Below are 19938 nucleotides of genomic sequence, written 5' to 3'. Positions count from 1 at the left end.
TTGTATTTTGCTGGTGAAAGTCATGCAATAAGTGGAGTCTTGCATATGGCTGTGTCCACCTCCAGTATTTGTTGGACTTATTCAACAAAACAAGGAAAAGAGCAAAGAAAAAAAACAGCAGTTTAAAGCCTCCAATTAGACCTACAGTATAAGCAATTCAGCTAGGAAATTACGTGTATGGTTGCTGAAGGTTATGGAATGAATAGATACACTATATTGTCAAAAGTATTGGGATGCCAGTCATCCTTTGTGCTGTGTGACAAGTGCTCCTACTAATCTACAGCTTCACTGAAGGCAGTGCAGAGAGCAGGAGAGCAATGTACAAATGAGTGATTAGATCAGAAAATCACAGTTGAATGGCATCCTGGACAGATCACATACAGTGTTCTAAATTCTCCTGAGCATGGGTGCATAAAGCATTGAATCTGTTTGGAAAGGCACCTTTATTTAATCCCAATTGAGAATCAGGAAATGTGCAATTTGAAATGGATGTGCATATTCGGGATCTGCATATACTATATTGTCAAAAGTATTGGGATGCCTGCCTTTACATGCACATGAACTTCAATAGCATCCCAGTCTTAGTCCATAGGATTCAATATTAAATTGGTCCACCCTTTGCAGCTATAACAGCTTCAACACTTCTGGGAAGGCTGTCCACAAGGTTTAGGAGTGTGTCTATGGGAATGTTTGACCATTCTTCCAGAAGCACATATGTGAGGTCAGGCACTGAGGTTGGATGAGAAGACCTGGCTCACAGTTTCTGCTCTAATTCATCCCAAAGGTGTTCTATCGGGTTGGGGTCAGGATTCTGTACAGGCCAGTCAAGTTCCTCCACCCCAAACTCGCTCATCCATGTCTTTATGGACCTTGCTTTGTGCACTGGTCCAAATCATTTGGTGGAGGGGAGATTATCGTCTGGGGTTGTTTTTCAGGGGTTGGGCTTGGCCCCTTAGTTCCAGTGAAGGGACCTCTTAAGGCGTCAGCATACCAAGACATTTTGGACGATTTCATGCTCCCAACTTTGTGGAAACAGTTTGGGGATAGCCCCTTCCTGTTCCAACATGACTACGCACCAGTGCACAAAGCATGGTCTATAAATATATGGATGAGCAAGCTTGGGGTAGAGGAACTTGAATGACCTGCACAGAGTTCTGACTTTAACCCGATAGAACACCTTTGGGATGAATTAAAGTGGAGACTATGGGCCAGGCCTTCTCGTCCACATCACAACCTCACAAATGTGCTTCTGAAAGAATGGTCAAACATTCCCATAGACACACTCATAAACCTTGTGGACAGCCTTCCCAGAAGAGTTGAAGCTCTTGTAGCTGCAAAGAGTGGGCCAACTCAATATTGAACCCTACAGACGATGACTGTGGTGCCATTAAAGTTCATGTGCATGTAAAGGCAGACGTCCCAATACTTTTGACAATATAGTATATTCAGATCCTGAATATGCACATCCATTTAAAATTGCACATTTCATGATTCTCAATTGGGATTAAATAAAGGTGCCTTTCCAAACAGATTCAATGCTTTATGCACCCATGCTCAGGAGAATTTAGAACACTGTGTGTGATCTGTCCAAGATGCCATTCAACATTGATTCTCTGATCTAATCACTCATTTGTACATTGCTCTCCTGCTCTCTGCACTGCCTTGAGTGAAGCTGTAGATTAGTAGGAGCACTTGTCACACAGCACAAAGGATGACTATAAACAGTATTTCAAATCTCATAGAGGTGTTTAACCGAATTGTTTTTATTACTCCTAACTTCCTCTGAGTCGTTCACTGTGGTTGCTCCAGCAGTATAGCTGCTTATTTCTGATGATGGCAATGCTCTTCTTTATGAGCAGGGAGCAATAGCAAGGCATTTTAGTACCCCTTATGAGCATTTCATTTGTTTTCATTTCTGTACAGCAATTGTCTGCTGTAAAATGTACAGCTTTTCTTTATATTTTGCAGCACAATATTTTGCAAGCATCATGGTCATCGTGGGTCTTTCCGTAGTTGTGACAGTGCTAGTTCTACAATTTCATCATCATGATCCACAGGCAGGAAAAATGCCAAGATGGGTAAGTGTCTTAACTTAGTCATAGCCCTGTTTGTCAATATTTATTAGCCCCATTAGGATTAGAGCTACCGTTTGAATTGTAATGTCTTGCTCTTGGGAGATTTAACCACTTGCATTAGCATTGCATCAATTTCAGTGTTATAGGGCAATAGGGTAACTGCCATCAATTGTTTATAGTTTTCAGTAGTGAGAGAAATAATATCATCCAAATAGCCCTATCTTATGTGTAAAAATACTCCCCATGGATTATAATAAAATACCACAAATCAAAGTTACAGTGCTAATATACAGTTGTTTTTGAACAATTTGCATGTGCCTTCAGCCGTCTGTATTTCTGTATTTACTGATTGGTTTAAGATGTAGAATTAACCGAAACCAAATTACTTATTTAGTTTGAACAGGTAACAAATTAACTTCATAATTAGAGATAAACAAAATCTAAATTCCAAGATTAGATTTAGCTGTGTCACTGTTCCCCCGTTAACGTAACAATAATTCTGACAAATGACTAATTAACCGACCTAAATAATTTTTACACAATTTTTACAAAATGTTTTACGTGGTTTTAATAAACATGCCTGCTCAGGCAAATCATACCTGAGAAAGTTAATAGTCACATTGAAGACATCCTTGGTTAAGATCCCAGTAGACCTTAACCAAGGTCTACTGGTTAAGATCCTTTGGATAAATGCCTTCTAATTTGATTGATTATAGACAGACAATGGGACCATTTTATGTCAATAGTAGCTGTAGGAAGATCCAGCTGACATTTTCATGGGGAATACAATCAACTGAGTAGGACTGTTATAAAAGTTAAAAAAATATATGAGCGAAAAATGTAACATAAATGGTTTTCCCTTTAAATAGTGTAATAAATATGTCCTCTGCTTTTGACAGTTTTGATCTTAAATGTCCTGGACCAAAGCGGTTCACATAAAACACACTGAAAAAGCCTCTGATCTATCAACAGCTAAGTGGCATGCCCTCAACAAACATGGCTGAGGTAATAATACCACATTGCAATACCATAGACTTTGTAGTGGCCGCCAAGACATAGAAAGTTGGCTGGAAACTCCAGAAAATTGCTTTTTTCAATCACTTGCATGAATGCCTATATGACAAGACAATTGCAACTCCCTCAGGCTCACTTGTAGAAAGTTTATTTGCAGCTTTCTCATCATAACAACAAACGATTATGCTGTGACCCCTACACACGATTCCCCTTGTGTGGGCTCCATTTCTGCTGAGTAAACTGAATAATGCACTGTGTGTAATCCTGCCAGCGGGGTTAGAGTGAGGAACACAATGCGAGGTATAATTTTTCTGATGCTTTACTGAGCAAAAAAGCTAAACACGTTTTGCCTGTGGTTAGCTAGGATATTCTGCTTGATGGAACATGAAGCAGGTAAAAAGCATATACTGCAATTTTCAGACTGACGTCACATCTCATAAACTCCTTCATGAGGCTTAAAGTAAAAGAAAACATGAGTGAACAGCTAATGATCCCAATATGATATATGAGGTTGCTTTTTGCGTGAAGAGCAAAATCTGCTGTATTTCCTGCCAGTCTCTGGTCTGAATGACTTTTGTACATATATAATAAAGATAGAGAAATTTTACAATTACCTGTTGTATTTTGAGATTGGTTGCTGGCAATGCAAAATGCCCTTTTTGGCACTAAGAAGACACCTAGTTGTTTTTTTGTTTTTGTTTTTTTATTTTTTTTTCATTATTATTAAAGAGGTTTTTGTCTTCCCTGAGTTGCATTAACCTAAAAAAAACAGCCAATTAAAATTCTTCCTTAAGCAGGTATCAACCACTCTGTTTTGGCTCTCATCATGAGAAATATAGTTATCTCATATAAACTTATTTACATTGTCATGTTATGGAAATGATTAAGAGCTCCAATCGAGCCCAAGGTTATCTGCTGCTGTCTCTAATTTTGAAAGTGTTGATATGCATGCATATAAAAGTAAACACTCTGAGACACGCTCACAGTATTACTGTTACACTTCTAATTTATTCAAGGCGGTGTTAATGTTTTATACACACAAATACGTCATTGCTATGTCAGTCTAATAGGTACATCTCATTGGTTAAGAAGATAAAGAAGATGGAGAATTTTCATAACGAGGTTTGGCTCTCTTTGGTTTTATCTCCAGTTCCGCGTTCTTCTGATGTGTGGGAGGTAGGGGGTACGCGCCATCTTGAGAAAATATAGGAACAGAGCTAATCTGTATACTTATATAATGAGTAAGGAGAAAAATATGTATGCACATAAGAAAATAGACATTTTCAGATTACTATTATTATTATCTACATCACATTCCTTCACAATCCCCCCTAAAATGACTATTTTCTCTTTTCTGTCCCTAATACTAAAGGTCCCACTTTGGCCTGGCCCTTCTCCTCAGCAACTCTTTTAGGCTGTATATAGAATTGGGCAGCAACTGTTCACTTCCCTCCTCAATACAGCTGGAGAGGTGCAGTCAGGCGCTATCTATCCCTAAAACCCTATAGGATTGTGAGATTATGGACAGGGAGTGACTGTAGAGGAGTGAAGGGTTTGTCATCTTCCATCATAAGGAGGTCCTCTTCTTCTTGGTGGAGAAATGTAGGTGTGCTATTGTCTACAGCCTTGCTCATTAACTTTTTTACAAAAGGTAAAATACAGCATACAATCAGGGTTAAAAGAACCAGGATTATTAATACCGTTACCCGTATCTGGACGAGCACCTTCTGCCACCCACTCATCCAGCTAAAGTATTGATCCCATGGGTCTGTGATACCTGAGTTCTTCTTCAACTCCAGTGACAGATCTTCTCATTTCTTTATAGCTAAAGTAACCTTACCATTTGGGCCAATATTATCAGGAATGTATGTACAACAGGTTCCCGGTTTTTCCTATGATTTTACAAAACACCTCCTTTCCCCACTAGCACCATGTCTAAGGCCATCCGGTCCTGGAATGTCATGTAGGAAGTGGGGGCTAACTGATCAGAAATTCCCTGGAGGGCATCTTTAGAGTAATTTACAAATCTCTGTTGGTTATAATATGTGTAGTGTCAGGTCACCTAGAGGCTGGGTGACAGATGCACACCGTTGGGATCAGGAGTGCACCGCAAGGTAGTAGACCCTACGGCTGACTGCTGCGGATTGTACCCTGGGAGGTTCAGGAATCAGGTCTACTGGATCACTGACACAGATCCCACTGGGAGCTAGAGCATAGATTCCCCAGGGCGCGGAGTCTAAGAGCCAGCGGGTGTTCACCAGAGCCTCTAGTGGTGAGGATGGACTGCGCTGCAGTCTGGCTCCAGGTCGCGGCCCCCGGGGTCTCACAGCTCACGCTCACACTACAGGAGAAGAGGAAGGAGGCAGCAGACTGGAACAACAAGGAAAGTAAGGTACAAGCCAAGGTCGGTAACCAGAATCAGATGTAGGAAACACAGCAAGTACACACAGAGGCTAACACACAGTGGTTGATCAGCACTGCTGGCTTGCAGTGCACAGGTTAATATAGGGTTCCCTGATAGGGCCTGGGGTGGGGCCATGCTTATAGGAGAGGTTACAAAAGCTGTCAGGTGAGGGTCAGCTGGTCTCTAGAGATGAACACATGGAGACAGGCATGCTGATTGACAAACTCTATTGCATAACCATGACATGTAGTTAATCCAATCTACATTCTTGCTGACAGTTGTTATGGGGATCAAAGACTCAAAACCAGCTTTTACCAGATCCCTGGCTTTAAACTCATCAGGGACCCCCCTTGTAACCCCTATGACATGTATGTATACATGAGGATCAAAGCTTCCGGAGAGAGCTGCTCGCTTCCTCCTCTGACTGTGTGCTGGGTCAGTGTATGTATCAGGGATATCTTTGGTTAGGATATGGGGGCTTTCTATTTTCATCTTTTTTGTCTAATGCACTCTGTGGTCGCCCATTCTGGCCCTGTGTTCCAACCCACTGGCCCCCACAGAAACCACAACTCTGTCCCCAGTAACTGTCTGTGTGGCATACATATATGTCCTTACCGTCAGGGATATCACTGTACCAATGGCATCACCATGAAGGGTCAAACGGACAAGGTACTATGTCACAGTAATCTAAGGTAAAGGTGGTCACATGTGTACCTGAAGAGTTACACCAAAATGTAATTATGTTATCATTTTTGTGATGGCCACCTCTTGGGCCCCTCCCCCCTAGATCAAACAGAAAAAGGATATGCAGCACCCGAAAGCACGCTCTCCTGCAGTGATAAGCGTGCATTCAGGTGTTCTTCCTGGCCAACTTGACTGAGGTAGCTGTGGTCAGCAAAACTTGGAATGGACCATCATAACTTGGCTCAAGGATCTCCAGACAGTAGTTGGTGTGTTCCTGTATCTAATTCAGGATCTGGAATGGAAGAAAACACCTGGACATGCATTCAGGTTAATTCTCGTGATAATGTGGTTACATAATTAGTCAACACATCAGACTGTAACTGTAACTGTTGTGGAAAGTAACAACCGAGTCTGGGAGCTGAACCAAACAAAATTTCATAAGGGGATAGGGCATGTTTCCCCTGGGGGTGTGTCTGACACTGAACAGGGCAATGGGCTAACTGTCTGGCCAACTCATGGTAGTCTCTTGGGCCATCTTTAACATCCTGCTTTTAGTGTCCCATTCATCCTTTCTACCTTCCCGCTACTTTGAGGGTGGTATGGGATGTGTAGTGCCAACTGAACCCCCAGTGCTGCCCAAATCTCTTTTGTAAGGGTTGTTGTTAGGGCTGGTCCCTGATCTCTCAATATCACCTCTGGGACCCCAAATCTACATACTATCTCACTCAGTAGTTTCTTAGCTGTGGTCCTGGCAGTCGTGACCACTTCCACTAGGGCGTTTTCAAATCTGTCACTTCTTGGCACTTGAGAATGATCAATTTGCATCCTCTGGAATGGGGTATAGGGCTTTTGCCAGGTGTTTCTTCTGTGCTTCTTCTGTGCATCCTGGGTTACATTTGGTGCAGATAATGCATGATCTGCAGAAGCTGTCGGTCAGTGGAGTAACTCTTGGTGCAACACTTGTTGATAAGAGAGTTCATAAAAGTCTTTGTCAAGTGGGCAGCTCCATGTGCCCATTGCACCACAGCTGGGTACATACTCCTGGGTAGACAAGGCTTCTTGTTGCACTCGAATAGTCCATTTCTGAGAGTTGTTCCTCTCCGTTTCCAGCTTTCCTTCTTATCCGCACTTGTTGTTTCCTGTAGTTCTTTTAGATAAACTCTGTCCACTGGGAAAGTCTGTAAGGTAAGCACGGGGTGGTCTTCTTCTACCACCCTGCTGTCCACTTCCCGTGGACCACCAGCTGTCTGTTTGGCAGCTGAATTGGCTAGATGCTTGCCTTAAGCTTCCTTTGAGTTCATTTTGTCGTGTGCTTTACTCAGAATAGTCACTTGGGTTGGGAGAAGCAAGGCATCAATTTTTCACAGGTGTTCCTGCAGCCGTCAGGAATCCTCTGTCCTAGATAACACCATAATCATGGGCAATGCTGAAAGCATATCTTGAGTCCATATGAATGTTGGCTCTTTTTCCCTCTGCCCATTTACGTGCTGTAGTAAGTGCTTATAGCTCTGCCTCCTGTGTAGACATCACCGGTGTTAAGGCTTCAGCTTGTAGAACAGTGTTTTCAGTGGTGACCGCGTGTCCTGTGTGGTCATGGGGTTACAAGTCAAGACTCTACTCCTCCTCCTCCTTTCCCCCCTCGAGAAGTGGAAGAAGGGTGGTAGGGTTCAGTGTTTGACAACTTAATAGAGTAATGCTGTCCAGTAGGAGGGAACACAGGAGTCTCAAGTGTCTGGTAGTGGACAAGTGTTTCGGCTGGATCTTGGTTGAATATGGCAACAACATCATGGGGGGCAAGCACAACGAGGCAGTGTCCGAGGACCAAGTTCAAAGTTTTGTCAAGCAAGGCTTGTGTAGCAAATCCAGCTCGCAGACACAATAGGCCTCCTCTTGCTACCGCATCCAGCCGACAGGAATAATATCCTATGGGGCGTAGGCTGATGCCGTGTGATTGGGTGAGTACACCTGCAGCATGTCCCAGACGTTCGGATACAAAGAACTTGAGCGTTTTGCCGTAGGCTGGGAGCCCTAGCGCCGGGGGTGGCGCACTTAAAGGCTTCAAACTTTAGATATTTCTTCAGGAGACATCTGGAAGGGGTCTGATTGCAGAGCATCAGTAGGAAGGCTTCTGTAATCCATACTCTGCACTAGGAAATTAATCCAAGGAAAATGACAGGTGTTGAGCACCACTGCAATTTGGGCTTTGAGCTCTGCACCCCTGGTTGGCAAGATAGCACAACAGGGTTTCTGAGGTGACTTCAACAGGGGGTAAGTCAGCTGCACAAAGGAGAAGGTCAACAACATCTTGGAAGAGAATCACTTCCAGCTGTTCCTCTTGTCATGTGTCAAGGATGATAGCCATAGTTTTTGCAGACTGGCTTGGAAAGTTCTGTACCCCTTGTGGCACAACTGTTTAGGTATGTTTCCGTTTCTTTCCGTGGATGAATGCAAAAAGGTACCAGCAGGAGGGGTGAGGGTGGACACTGAAGAAAACGTTTGTAAGGTCCACCTCTGTGAGGTATTTTGCAGTCAAAGGCATCCACAGTAGGTACCTGGTTCTCTTTTTAGGATTCTCTTCTTGGGGTTATTGTGTGGTTTCCGGGGCAATGATGCGCCCTCTTTTAGCTTGACTGAAACTGGTGGCACCTTTAAGTGACCGTTGTCTTCCGGTCCTGTGGACCATAGGCACGCAGGGATTCTGTCAAGTACTTCCTGCAGTATTGAACTTGAAGTTTTTTTTTTTCTTCTTCATTAAGTGTCATCAGGAGAGGCAGAGAACACAAAGCAGATTAGTCTTCTAAAGATAGGGGAGTATGTAACTTCATCCCCCCTTCAGGCGTGTCCTGATTGAGGCCTGTAGTCCGGACAACACGTCAGCTCCTAGTAGATTCAAGGGACATGTAGAGGACACCACAAATCTGGCAAACAAATCAGGAAGTGGACTGGAGTGGGGCACCCCATCCATTCCTACGCAGGAAACATCAATAGTGGAAAGAAAAGAATTATTAGGCAGATTCACCACCCTCAACACACTTTTGGCTGCACCCCTGTCCACCTCTGGGACATCTTGGGGCTCTGCATTCTTTTCTGAAGTGACCCCGTTTCCCACAGTTGTAACAGATGATCCTTTCCCTGGTATTGAGCAGTGGTGGTGGACTAGTGTAGGCGGGATCTTCGTCATGGGTTACCATGAGGGGCGTTGGTTTTTTACCTTTTTGTTTTTCTATACCTCTGGTCACCAACAATAAATCAGACATTTTCATTGAATGGTATTCAGGGCGGGCCACCATCAGGCCTTTTCTGATATCCTCTCTGAGCCCTGAAACAAAAGCAGTTGATAACATGTGTGTGTGTGCCTTTATGAGTCTAGCATGATACTTCTTCACAGACTCCCCTTTATCTTGGGTAATATCTTGGATTGTGGTCTTCTGATCCCTCAACTTCTCCTTTGCCCAGTCGTGGAGTTGTGCACAGAACTCCACGCCTGAGGTGTAGGAAGTGGCACTTGTCAGGCAGGCATCATTGAAGGCCATCTGCATGACTGGCCAAAAGACATATCCTGCTTTGATTTGGCATAGGCTGATCAAGTCTCTCCAGGCAGCTGAGTAAGTTTCTTGTATCTGCACTATCCTGTGGTAGAAGGGAATTGGCTGCTTCTCTGGGTCAGGCAGACTTGTCACTAAGGCCGCTGCTTGTGATAGAGTAAAAGCGACATACATCACTGGTGCCCCTTCTGGTAACCGAGACTGTTGTTGGGGCAGGGTCTGGCAAGAAGCACTGTTCTTTACGGTTGCCAGCATGTGTTTGAGATCCTCTCGGAACTGAGAGTCTGGAGCCGGATTGGGGGTTAAATCAGTGGGTGGCCTTGCTGCCTGCTGTCGGGCTTCCCACTCAGATGCTAACATATCCGGCCTGAGAATGTGATGCTCCCGTATTGGGGAAGACAGGTGTGTGGTATGAACCATCTTGGTTTAAAACAGGGAGGGCTGGGTACAGGCTGTTTAAGCTTACTGGGTGTACCAAGATGGCCGCCGGCAGGAAGTGCACTGGACTGGGTAGCAAGTGAAGGCATGGGTGCACTAAGATGGCCGCCGGGCTGAGTTGTCACAGTGGGTTGTGCTTGGGTGGTGAGAAAGGAGTGGTTGTTAGACGGAGGGCAGTGCTGTCCCTCCCCTCCTTTGTTTCAAGTTCCAACATATCATCAGCTCTGTGATACACATACATAATACAATTGCCATCTTGCTTAACTTCCTTTATCCAATTTTCTTTATCACACAGGATTTTTCTCCCTGTTTCTTCTACAACATAACTTTCCTCACTTCTTTCAACTTTGTTAACTATTTCAACATCTTCTTTGCAATATCACTTTCTGTTTCTCGGCTAACGGCTTGAGAGGGGAATACATACAACCAAGGAGTTAATATTTTTCTCAGCGTTCTTATCAACAAATTCCTTTCTCCGGTTTAGAGTTGTTCTGACCCATCTCCCCCTCCTCTCTCAGGGCCTCCTAAGACGTAACCAAGGTCTCTAACTCTGTTTTGTTCGTCTGCCGCAGTCTCGGCTGACGGTTTGAAGGGGGAATGAGGACAACTAATGGTTTGATGACCCTCCTCTCTGGCTCTCTGTTCTATCACTTCGAGGGTCTGCCCAAACCCCCCTGTCACCGGGTAATGTACGTTTAATCTCAGTACAAGCACGTCAGGGGTAGTAGGGAGCAACGTAGCAAACAGTAAATCACAAATACACTCACGACAGGACATTACACCTGCCACTCTTCGAACTGCAAAATTTCAGCAGGCTAAAATAACCACAAGGGCAGACCACCTTGCAAAATAAACACGTTTATAGACGTTTTGCTACAAGGGAAACAATCTCATCTCAGAGGCCGAAAGCTCATCTGGAGATGAGACTACCCATTCTCACATGTAGCACTCCAGGCTGCAAAGCCAGCAGCTGAAATTCCCCTCAAAGGTTCGTCGAACCTAGAGTAACCCGTCCATAACGTTTGCCACACGGGAAACAATCTCATGCCAGAGGCCGAAAGCTCATCTGGCGATGAGACTACCCATTCACACATGTAGCACCCTTAGACTGCTGAGTTTCGTAGCCCAAAGAATGGCAGACAGTGAACAAAAAATACAGTCAGCAGAAACCCATCAGCAGGTTCGTTAAAACAACCTCAGGCGAGGAAATACCTGCCTCTAAGACAGTCTCAGCATACCGACAGAATCCAGCCGTCAACCGAAAGATAAGAGAGTCGTACAGTGGTAAGAATATAAATCAACTCACCGGTACTGTTAGGGCTGCGCAAACCCCACTCTCATTAATCAGTTAACGCCCGAATGCTTGTCGCGGTATAACTTCGACTGTAGCCTGAGGTCCCGGGTTTCGGCACCATCTGTTATGGAAATGATTAAGAGCTCCAATCGAGCCCAAGGTTATCTGCTGCTGTCTCTAATTTTGAAAGTGTTGATATGCATGCATATAAAAGTAAACACTCTGAGACACGCTCACAGTATTACTGTTACACTTCTAATTTATTCAAGGCGGTGTTAATGTTTTATACACACAAATACGTCATTGCTATGTCAGTCTAATAGGTACATCTCATTGGTTAAGAAGATAAAGAAGATGGAGAATTTTCATAACGAGGTTTGGCTCTCTTTGGTTTTATCTCCAGTTCCGCGTTCTTCTGATGTGTGGGAGGTAGGGGGTACGCGCCATCTTGAGAAAATATAGGAACAGAGCTAATCTGTATACTTATATAATGAGTAAGGAGAAAAATATGTATGCACATAAGAAAATAGACATTTTCAGATTACTATTATTATTATCTACATCACATTCCTTCACAGTCAAAATATTCTAAACAGGCTATAAACCAGAAATACAAGAGTTCTTCCTTAGAGCCTGAACTGCGTTTAGATAAAAGTTAATGCGATTTATTTGTAAATTGTTTTTATGAAGCTGAGCACTAACACCTTTACTAATGTTTCATATGCCTCAGCCAGCAATATCCAAGGATAGGTCCATAAAGACAGCCAGAGTGATTTAATTGATATAAATGAAAAGCAGAAAAGCAGCTATCCAAAGGATTATAGACCTATTTACTGTTTGCTAAAATCAGGTTATATTATAACAGTTTGTTTTTCTGTTGGAATCTCCCCGCTGAAGCTCCCAGCTCCAACTCTTCATGTCTATTATTATCTTTATCGAGGACAGAGCAAGTCAGCTCAGCTGCCATTTTGAATGTTTAAGAAATACATTTCATGCTGAATACAGTGCATGAACAATAAACTGAAGCACATTAAGGTCATGGAGTGACCTAGCCAGTCTCAGGACCTTAATCCTTTAGAACATTTATGGAGGGAGTTAAAACTTCGAGTTGCCAAGCGACATTCAAGAAACTGGTCACTAACTACAAGAAACGTCTTACCTTTGTGCTTGCCAACACAGGTTTCTCCGCCAAGTACTAAGTCATGTTTTGCTTGGGGATCAAATACTTATTTTACTCACTGAACTGCACCTCAATTTATAATATTTGTATCATGTGTTTTTTTCTGGATTTTTGGTTCATACTCTGTCTCTATCATTTAAAATGCACCTGTCATAAAAATTATAGACCTTTAAATTCTTTGTAAGTGGGCAAACTTACAAAATCTGCAGGGGATCAAATAATTATTTTCCCCACTGTATAACCTCTGGGCCTTCAGAACAAATAGCAAGCAACACCACAGTTTGCATTCATTCCTATGTAGAAATGTATTGCATATAACTTTCAAGGTATGAGTGAAATATTACTAAGTCAGATTTGTATGTTGCTTGTGTCACTTCAGGTACGGGTTATCCTGCTCAACTGGTGTGCTTGGTTTTTAAGGATGAGGAAACCTGGAGAGAACAGGAGGCCTATCCCCTGCAGATATGTGTATCCTAATCACCACCATTCCAGCATTAGCAGCATTGAAATGAATATTGCACCAGCACAGCAATCCAACAATGGCAACCTCTACTGCGGTTACCACACACTGGAAAGCCCTTGTTGTCCACCAAACAGTGACTCTGGAGTAATGTGTGGAAGAGTGACATGTCCTTCCCTGGAGGACAGTGACCTTCTTCAAAAGAAATGCTTGCGAGAAAGTATGCCAGAGATTGTTAAGATATTGGAAGAAGTACAGTATATTGCCAGGCGTTTCAGAGACCAGGATGAGGGAGAAGAGATCTGCAGTGAGTGGAAGTTTGCTGCTGCAGTTATCGACCGCTTGTGTCTTGTTGCTTTCTCACTTTTCGCCATTATCTGTACAATTACCATCTTGATGTCAGCACCGAACTTTATAGAAGCAGTTTCCAAGGACTTCACATGAGAAAGAATCGGGATGTTTAGGTTGCAATTGCAAACATTTATTTTAAAGAAGTTAATTGTTGTTGCTCTCGTTACGTCTATAAAATGTATTTTAACTAATTAAGAAATAACTGTGTTAGTGACAAATAAATTCAAAAATATATTACCATCTAGATAAAATATTTAACATCAAATGTTGTCCATAATAGTGTCACTATATGCTTCTGTATCCCATAGCAGAAACATTATTTCCAAATATATGAAATTGGAACATCATTCTACCCAACCCTTGACCCAAAAACTGCCCTGGCTTGTCCATCTGTTTCAATGTTTAGCAAAATCAAAGGCATTTTTAGTATCAATAGATGCATTGGGGTCAGTTCACTAAGCTGTATAATTTATTTTAACTGCATTCATTATTTTGTCAGACACTTCATTTCTCATCAAAGTGTCAAATTTAAAAAAAACAAAATGTTATAAATATGAAGAAAAAAAATCTGTATCAAATAGCTAATGAAAGTCTTTATTTCTCTTTTCTCTATTTCAATTGTTTTCAAGATTATATGTAAACACAAACCCAAAAGAAAAGTGAAAACCATATTTTCTAAAAACAAAAAATAGCAGTTGTTTATGATACACAGTTCTTTAGCAAACAAAATACTGTATATTCAGGTTTTACAGGTGATTAAATTTTTACCAAAAACCTCTGCTCTCCACATTACATTATAGACCAATTCACATTTATTAGTAACTACAAAATACAAATATTTTGAGGAGCAAGAGACTCCATTAATATTTTTTTAATTGACTTATTCTGTCTACAAAATAGGCAAGAATGTGTAACTCAACTTGCATGCAGCAAATTTTGCTGATCTGTCCAATAACATCTTTTCTGAACTTAGATGAGCTCCAGTCTCCCACCAAAAATTACAGGTCAGCAGCTACAAATACTGTAGTTGCTGATTTTTAATACAGTATAGGGTCACTTACCTGCCCCTGGATCCAGTGATGTCCTGCAGTCTGGAAATACAGTGTTCTGGGGCCTATGATGTGTCCCAGAAAGCTGCGGGGGAAGGAGGGGAGGCCGAACTTCCGCTCAGATTTCCGCCGTGATCTGGCCGGAGGTGGGGGAGCAGGTACCTAAACAGGTACCCACTCCCACTCAAAAGAAACTATTGTGCCAAACGTAAAGGAGGAAGAAGAGCAGAACTTCCCCTTTTGGGTGAAGTTTTGCTTTAAAGTATATCTAAAGTGATATTAAAGTCAATTTTTTTTTTTAAATAATAAACACGTTATACCTATCTGCTCTGTACAATGGTTTATGCAATACTTACAATCTTTCTCCTCTAGGGTCCCCATGCTGGCGCTCCTGGCGCTCTCAAGCCACACTGTGTGTTTCAATTGATGCACACACAGTACAGCTTGACCCTGCCCCCACTTCTTCGTCACTGGATTTGTTTGACATCAGCAAGAGCAAATGGCTCCTGCTGCTCTCACTGAGTCAAGTGAGGAGGGAGCAGTGCCACTGCTCTTGGGCACAATGCTGGACCATAATCGAGTTTAGGTAAGTATTTACTGGCTGCTGTGGGAGGGAACTGCACCTCAATGTGTTAAGGTAAAAAACCTTTAGCCTTTACAATGACTTTAAAGGATAAGTTCACTTAAAAAAAAAAATAGGCGCATATTTGTTTTGCAGGAGCCTGGTAAGCATTGCGCCACAATCAGCAGATCATTGGTGTCTTTGTAAGCTGTCTGCTCTTACATCATATGGGCAGGCAGTTTCACACTGACAGGAAGAATCAATGAACCACCAGAGTGTTCTACAGCGCCATGGTAGTTCATTGAGAACTACAAGCCGACAGCCGCAAAGGCTGTCAGGGACTTATCATTTTTCCATTCACAGAACACAGTGAATGAATGATGTGGCTGGGTGGGCAGAGTCCCCCATGGCCGCATTTTTTTTTTTTAGTGGAGATCCCCCGCTCGCTGTCAAAATTGGGAAGGGGGGCAGGGGTTGGTGCATTTTTAGCATGTTACATGTTACACCAAGGGCGGCCCGTCCATTAAAGGTGCCTCCCCTCATCTATCGCCACCTCTCCCTATCCATGTGTCTGGCCCCTTGCACGATGCCGGATGCATGGATTCCAATGGAGAGTGGGTGTTTTATTGAAGCACCTTATTAAAGCCAAAGGCTCTAATAGGCTTCAAAATAGGGTGGGTTCAGGTCGTAGAGAATGCGAACTGAGTCCACCCAAGTGTGTTACAACAGCGAATTAATTTTCGCTATTGTAACACTGATCCTCCTCCCAGCCAATCAGAAAGCAGGTTTTGAGAACCGTCACCCAATTAGCTGAAAGGACAGGCGACCCTATTGGATGCCTAGGAGGAGGGGAGGAGCCGCATGCTGGAAGTCGCTGATAGAGGAGAGGACACGGAGCCACTGCACTCTGCCCACCACCCGTTACCCGCCTAGATGAGGTAAGTGCCGGACCGACTGGCAAACAGTGGGGGGGGGTTGCCCAGCCGCTCGGGGGGTGGTTGTTTGCCCCCCTCCCAAAGAAAAAACACCAGTCGCTACTGTGTTACATCCTGAATATGGGTGTAACATGTTTCAATAGGTGAACTTATCCTTTAAAGCAGAACTTTAGCCCCTGGATACACTAGACATCCTTGCCCTCTCCACCTCTGCATACAAAATCGAGACAAATTATTTTTCCTATTTGTTCACTTCATTTTTTTTTTTAAAGCCAAACCTCACCCCTGGTGATCATCCTTGCCTAAGCAACAGTCTCCAGCGTTGAGAAAACCTCCTTGGATATGTACATCACATCCCATGATGCTTCACTTTAATTTACATAAGCTAGAGGAGGTGGACATGGCATGCATTATCAAAGGGCCGGGCTGCCCAAACCAGGAAGAGTCAACCAGCACCTTATTATGTCAGGACAAAAGATGAGATGAAAGAGCAGGGTACACTCTGTGACAGTGGTGGAGAGGGTCACATACCAGAAGCGCTGGATCCGCTGAGAAGGTGAATATCTGAATTGAGGACAAAGCTGTTTAAGCATAACCCCAGGAATGGATATTTCTCTAAGCGTCTTCCAGGACAGCCATGAGACCTAGGGCTCCTCCCACCAGGACAGGAAACACGTTAACCCCACAAGATAAAAGGGCTGTCCTCCAGGCCCCATGTCAGTATAAGTGTTTCCTCTGGACGGGGGGTAACATGTTTCCTGGAACTGGTTTTCCTAGGTCTTATGAGCGTGGCTCCTGTGGCTATTGGGATGGGATTCCTACCTTCTTCTTAGGTCCCAGAGCGGCACATCCACCGGGGGAGTAGGTTTGTGGCTGCTGTCCCTGCTTCTCAGTGCATGGGGAATGCCAGCACCGCAGTGTACGTCTGAGCTCCTGTCCGCTAGCCGCATGGCAGAAGTCGGCTTGTTTTCCCTGCTAAAAAGCCTGGCTGGAGTGTGCAGTGAAAGAGAGGAAGCCGAGCACGTGGAGGGGCTGAACTTATGCATTCCAAGCTGGCCCACAGGAGGTACCCGTCGGGGACACTTCCAGGGCGTGTGATGTCATCAGTAGGTGCCGGAGACGCTAGTTCCTGTCTCTAAAATGGTGCGAACAGGGACGCTGGGAGGCTGGTATTTGAAAAAGTGAAACCCAGCAGAGGCTGCGGACCACTACAGGGGTGGGATGGACTCCTCTGCGATACCTGCACAGGCAGCAGAAGCAGGCCCTAACACCACCACCTCACAGGTAAGCCTGAAGTGTATTTTACTTGCTTGCACATCCTGTGAGTGTTCTCCCCCTTGTAACCAGTAGGGACTAGGTGAAGGGGGCACATTTTCCTTTCCTGGAGTGTATGTGGTGTAACATTCATTGGGGTCATTTGTTCTCTTGCAGGCCAAGACTCAGGACAAGGCCCAAGCGCAGCCACCAAAAAGGAAATGTGTGGTTTGCGGAAACAAATTGAGCTCCTCATGGAGCAAAGCAGTTTGCCGCACCTGTATAGACAGCCTAGTTAAGGATGACCCGGTAGTCTCCTGTCAGAAAATGCTGACTTCTGTTAGAGATGAGCTTACCTCTATGTTTAGCTTGTTTAAAACTCTGATTGATAAGATTAAAGTCCCTTCAGAGGGTCCATCTCCAGTTAGGACTTCAGCCGGTCCTAGCGCTCCACAGCAGAGTGCGGAGAGTGAAGACTCTGAAGCCGGATCTACGCATTCTTCGCCGGAAGAATCAGGGTCAGATACAGGGCCCAGGGATAGAGAATCCACAAAGGGCTTGAGGTATGAGTTAACATTGGAAGACGTAGATGACTTATTAAAGGCTATCTATACGACATTTGATATAGAAGAGGAGAAGGTACAATTATCTAAACATGACCTTATGTACAATGGTTTGCATAAGAAAAAGGCTAGAGTTTTTCCCGTGCATAGTTCCCTTCTTGATACTATCAAGCTGAAGTGAGAAAATCCAGAGAGAAAACCTTTCCTTTCCGGTAACCTAAAAAGAAGGTTTCCATTTCAAGAGGACACAGTGCAGGCATGGAACAAAAATCCTAAGTTAGACACATCTCTTTCAAAAGTTTCAAAAAACTCGGGCCTAGCGTTTGACGATATGGGCACGCTTAGGGATCCGATGGATAAAAGAGGAGATATCCTTCTACACAGAGCCCGGGACTCAGCCATTGGGAATCTTAAACCAGCTCTGGCCTCCACTTGTGTAGCCAGAAATTTAGAAGTATGGTTGACACAAATACACACGCACTTGTTGGCAGGTACCTCTAGAGAACAGATTCTGAAATCTTTCCCTCTTCTCTTTTGTGCAGTGGGGTTTTTGGCTGATTCTTCCACAGATTCAGTAAGAATGACAGCTAGGACCTCGGCCTTAGTGAATTCAGCCAGAAGAAGCCTATGGCTTAAAACCTGGTCAGGTGACACTGCCTTAAAGATACACCTATGTGGTCTTCCCTTAACAGGCGATCATCTTTTTGGCCCTGGTCTGCAAGAAGCGCTGGAACACACGACCGATAGAAAAAAGGTCTTTCCAGAGAACAAGAAAAAGCCGACAGTCAGAACGTTTTTTCATTAGGCAGCAAGGTCCTAGAGAAAGGGACAATAGGCCCAAAAAGCATTGGACAGGGCACAAGGGCAGAGGTAAAGGGGCGTCTTGTTTAACCCTCCTCAACAACCTGCCAAGCCACAGTGACTCGTGTCTCCCAGTGGGAGGAAGATTGAGGGCTTTTCTCCCACAGTGGGCAGTAGTCACCTCAAGTCCATTTATCCTGGAACTAGTGACCAATAAGTGTAGGCTGGAATTTTCTTGCCAGCCACCAGAGTGATTATTGGTCACCTTCCCTTCCCAAGACCGTGTAAAATCGAGGGCCCTGGGTCTCCAAATTGGAGACTTGATAGATCAAAAGGTCCTGATCCTGATTCCCTGGTCGGATCAGGTAAAGGGATTTTATTTCCATATATTTGTCATCCGAAAGCCATCGGGAAAATGTTGGCTTGTCTTGAACCTCCAATCTCTAAACCGTTTGATCCGGTACAAGCACTTTCGTATGGGGACGATGTTCTCAATCAAAAACCTCCTTTACCCAAACTGCTTCATGGCCACTTTGGATTTGAGGGATGCCTATCTGCACATCCCGATTCATCCAGCCTTCCAAAGATTCTTGAGACTAGCGGTCAAGATGGGAACAGACATTCGGCACTTTCAATTTCAAGCCCTCCCCTTCGGTCTGTCCTTAGTCCCATGCATATTTACAAAGGTGTTGGGGGAGTCGCTGGCTCCGCTAGGGTTAAAGGCGATAACTATTATCCCTTACCTGGACGACCTTCTAGTGGTGGTGGAGTCATAACAAAAGTTATTAGCGGATCTCCAGACCGTACAGGACTTCCTTCAATCTCTGGGCTGGTTAATAAACAAAGAGAAGTCTTCCTTAATTCCGGCCCAGAAAGTGACATATCTGGTATACGAATTTTGCTCAGTAGACCAAGAAGTTTTTCTCCCGCAGGAAAAGGTCTCAAGAATGGTGCAAACAATGTCAGCCTTACAGACCAATCAGTCGGTCTCACTGAGGGAAGTTTCAAGAGCAGTGGGTCTGATGACCTCTTACTTTCCCACAGTGGCAAGATTTCCTCAACGCCCATTACAGCTGTTTTTACTAAGGAACTGGGACGGAGACGCAAGTTCCCTGGAATCAAGGGTCTTGTTACCCTCCAGGGTAAAAAAAAGCTTGTGGTGGTGGAGGACGCACCTTCACCTAACATGAGGTCTGCCATGGTCCATTCCTATATCCCAGAGGATCATAACGGATGCGAGTTCCTGGAGATGGGGAGCCCATCTCAGCAACACAATGGCGCGGGGAGAATGGTCCTCAAGGGAAGCAAGAGCTTCATCGAATCATAGAG

At 44.0% G+C, this 19938-nt stretch overlaps 1 protein-coding gene across 2 annotated transcripts in view; it reads left to right on the top strand.

The window, feature by feature from the left end:
• The window catches only part of LOC141106590 (neuronal acetylcholine receptor subunit alpha-7-like), a 251043-nt gene extending 237503 nt beyond the window's left edge, over nucleotides 1-13540 (top strand). For both annotated transcript variants that reach the window (XM_073597494.1, XM_073597504.1), the window contains 2 exons: nucleotides 1969-2078; nucleotides 13014-13540. In XM_073597494.1, coding sequence (XP_073453595.1) covers nucleotides 1969-2078; nucleotides 13014-13538 — 635 coding nt within the window. In that variant the 3' untranslated portion in view covers nucleotides 13539-13540. The remainder of the gene's footprint in view (nucleotides 1-1968; nucleotides 2079-13013) is intronic.
• Nucleotides 13541-19938: the final 6398 nt, after the last annotated feature.

Source organism: Aquarana catesbeiana, linkage group LG01, assembly GCF_042186555.1.
Source record: "Aquarana catesbeiana isolate 2022-GZ linkage group LG01, ASM4218655v1, whole genome shotgun sequence".
In the NCBI taxonomy this organism is placed as follows: Eukaryota; Metazoa; Chordata; class Amphibia; order Anura; family Ranidae; genus Aquarana; species Aquarana catesbeiana.
Note: the sequence above shows the minus strand (reverse complement) of the source record. Positions and strands in the feature narration are given on the sequence as shown.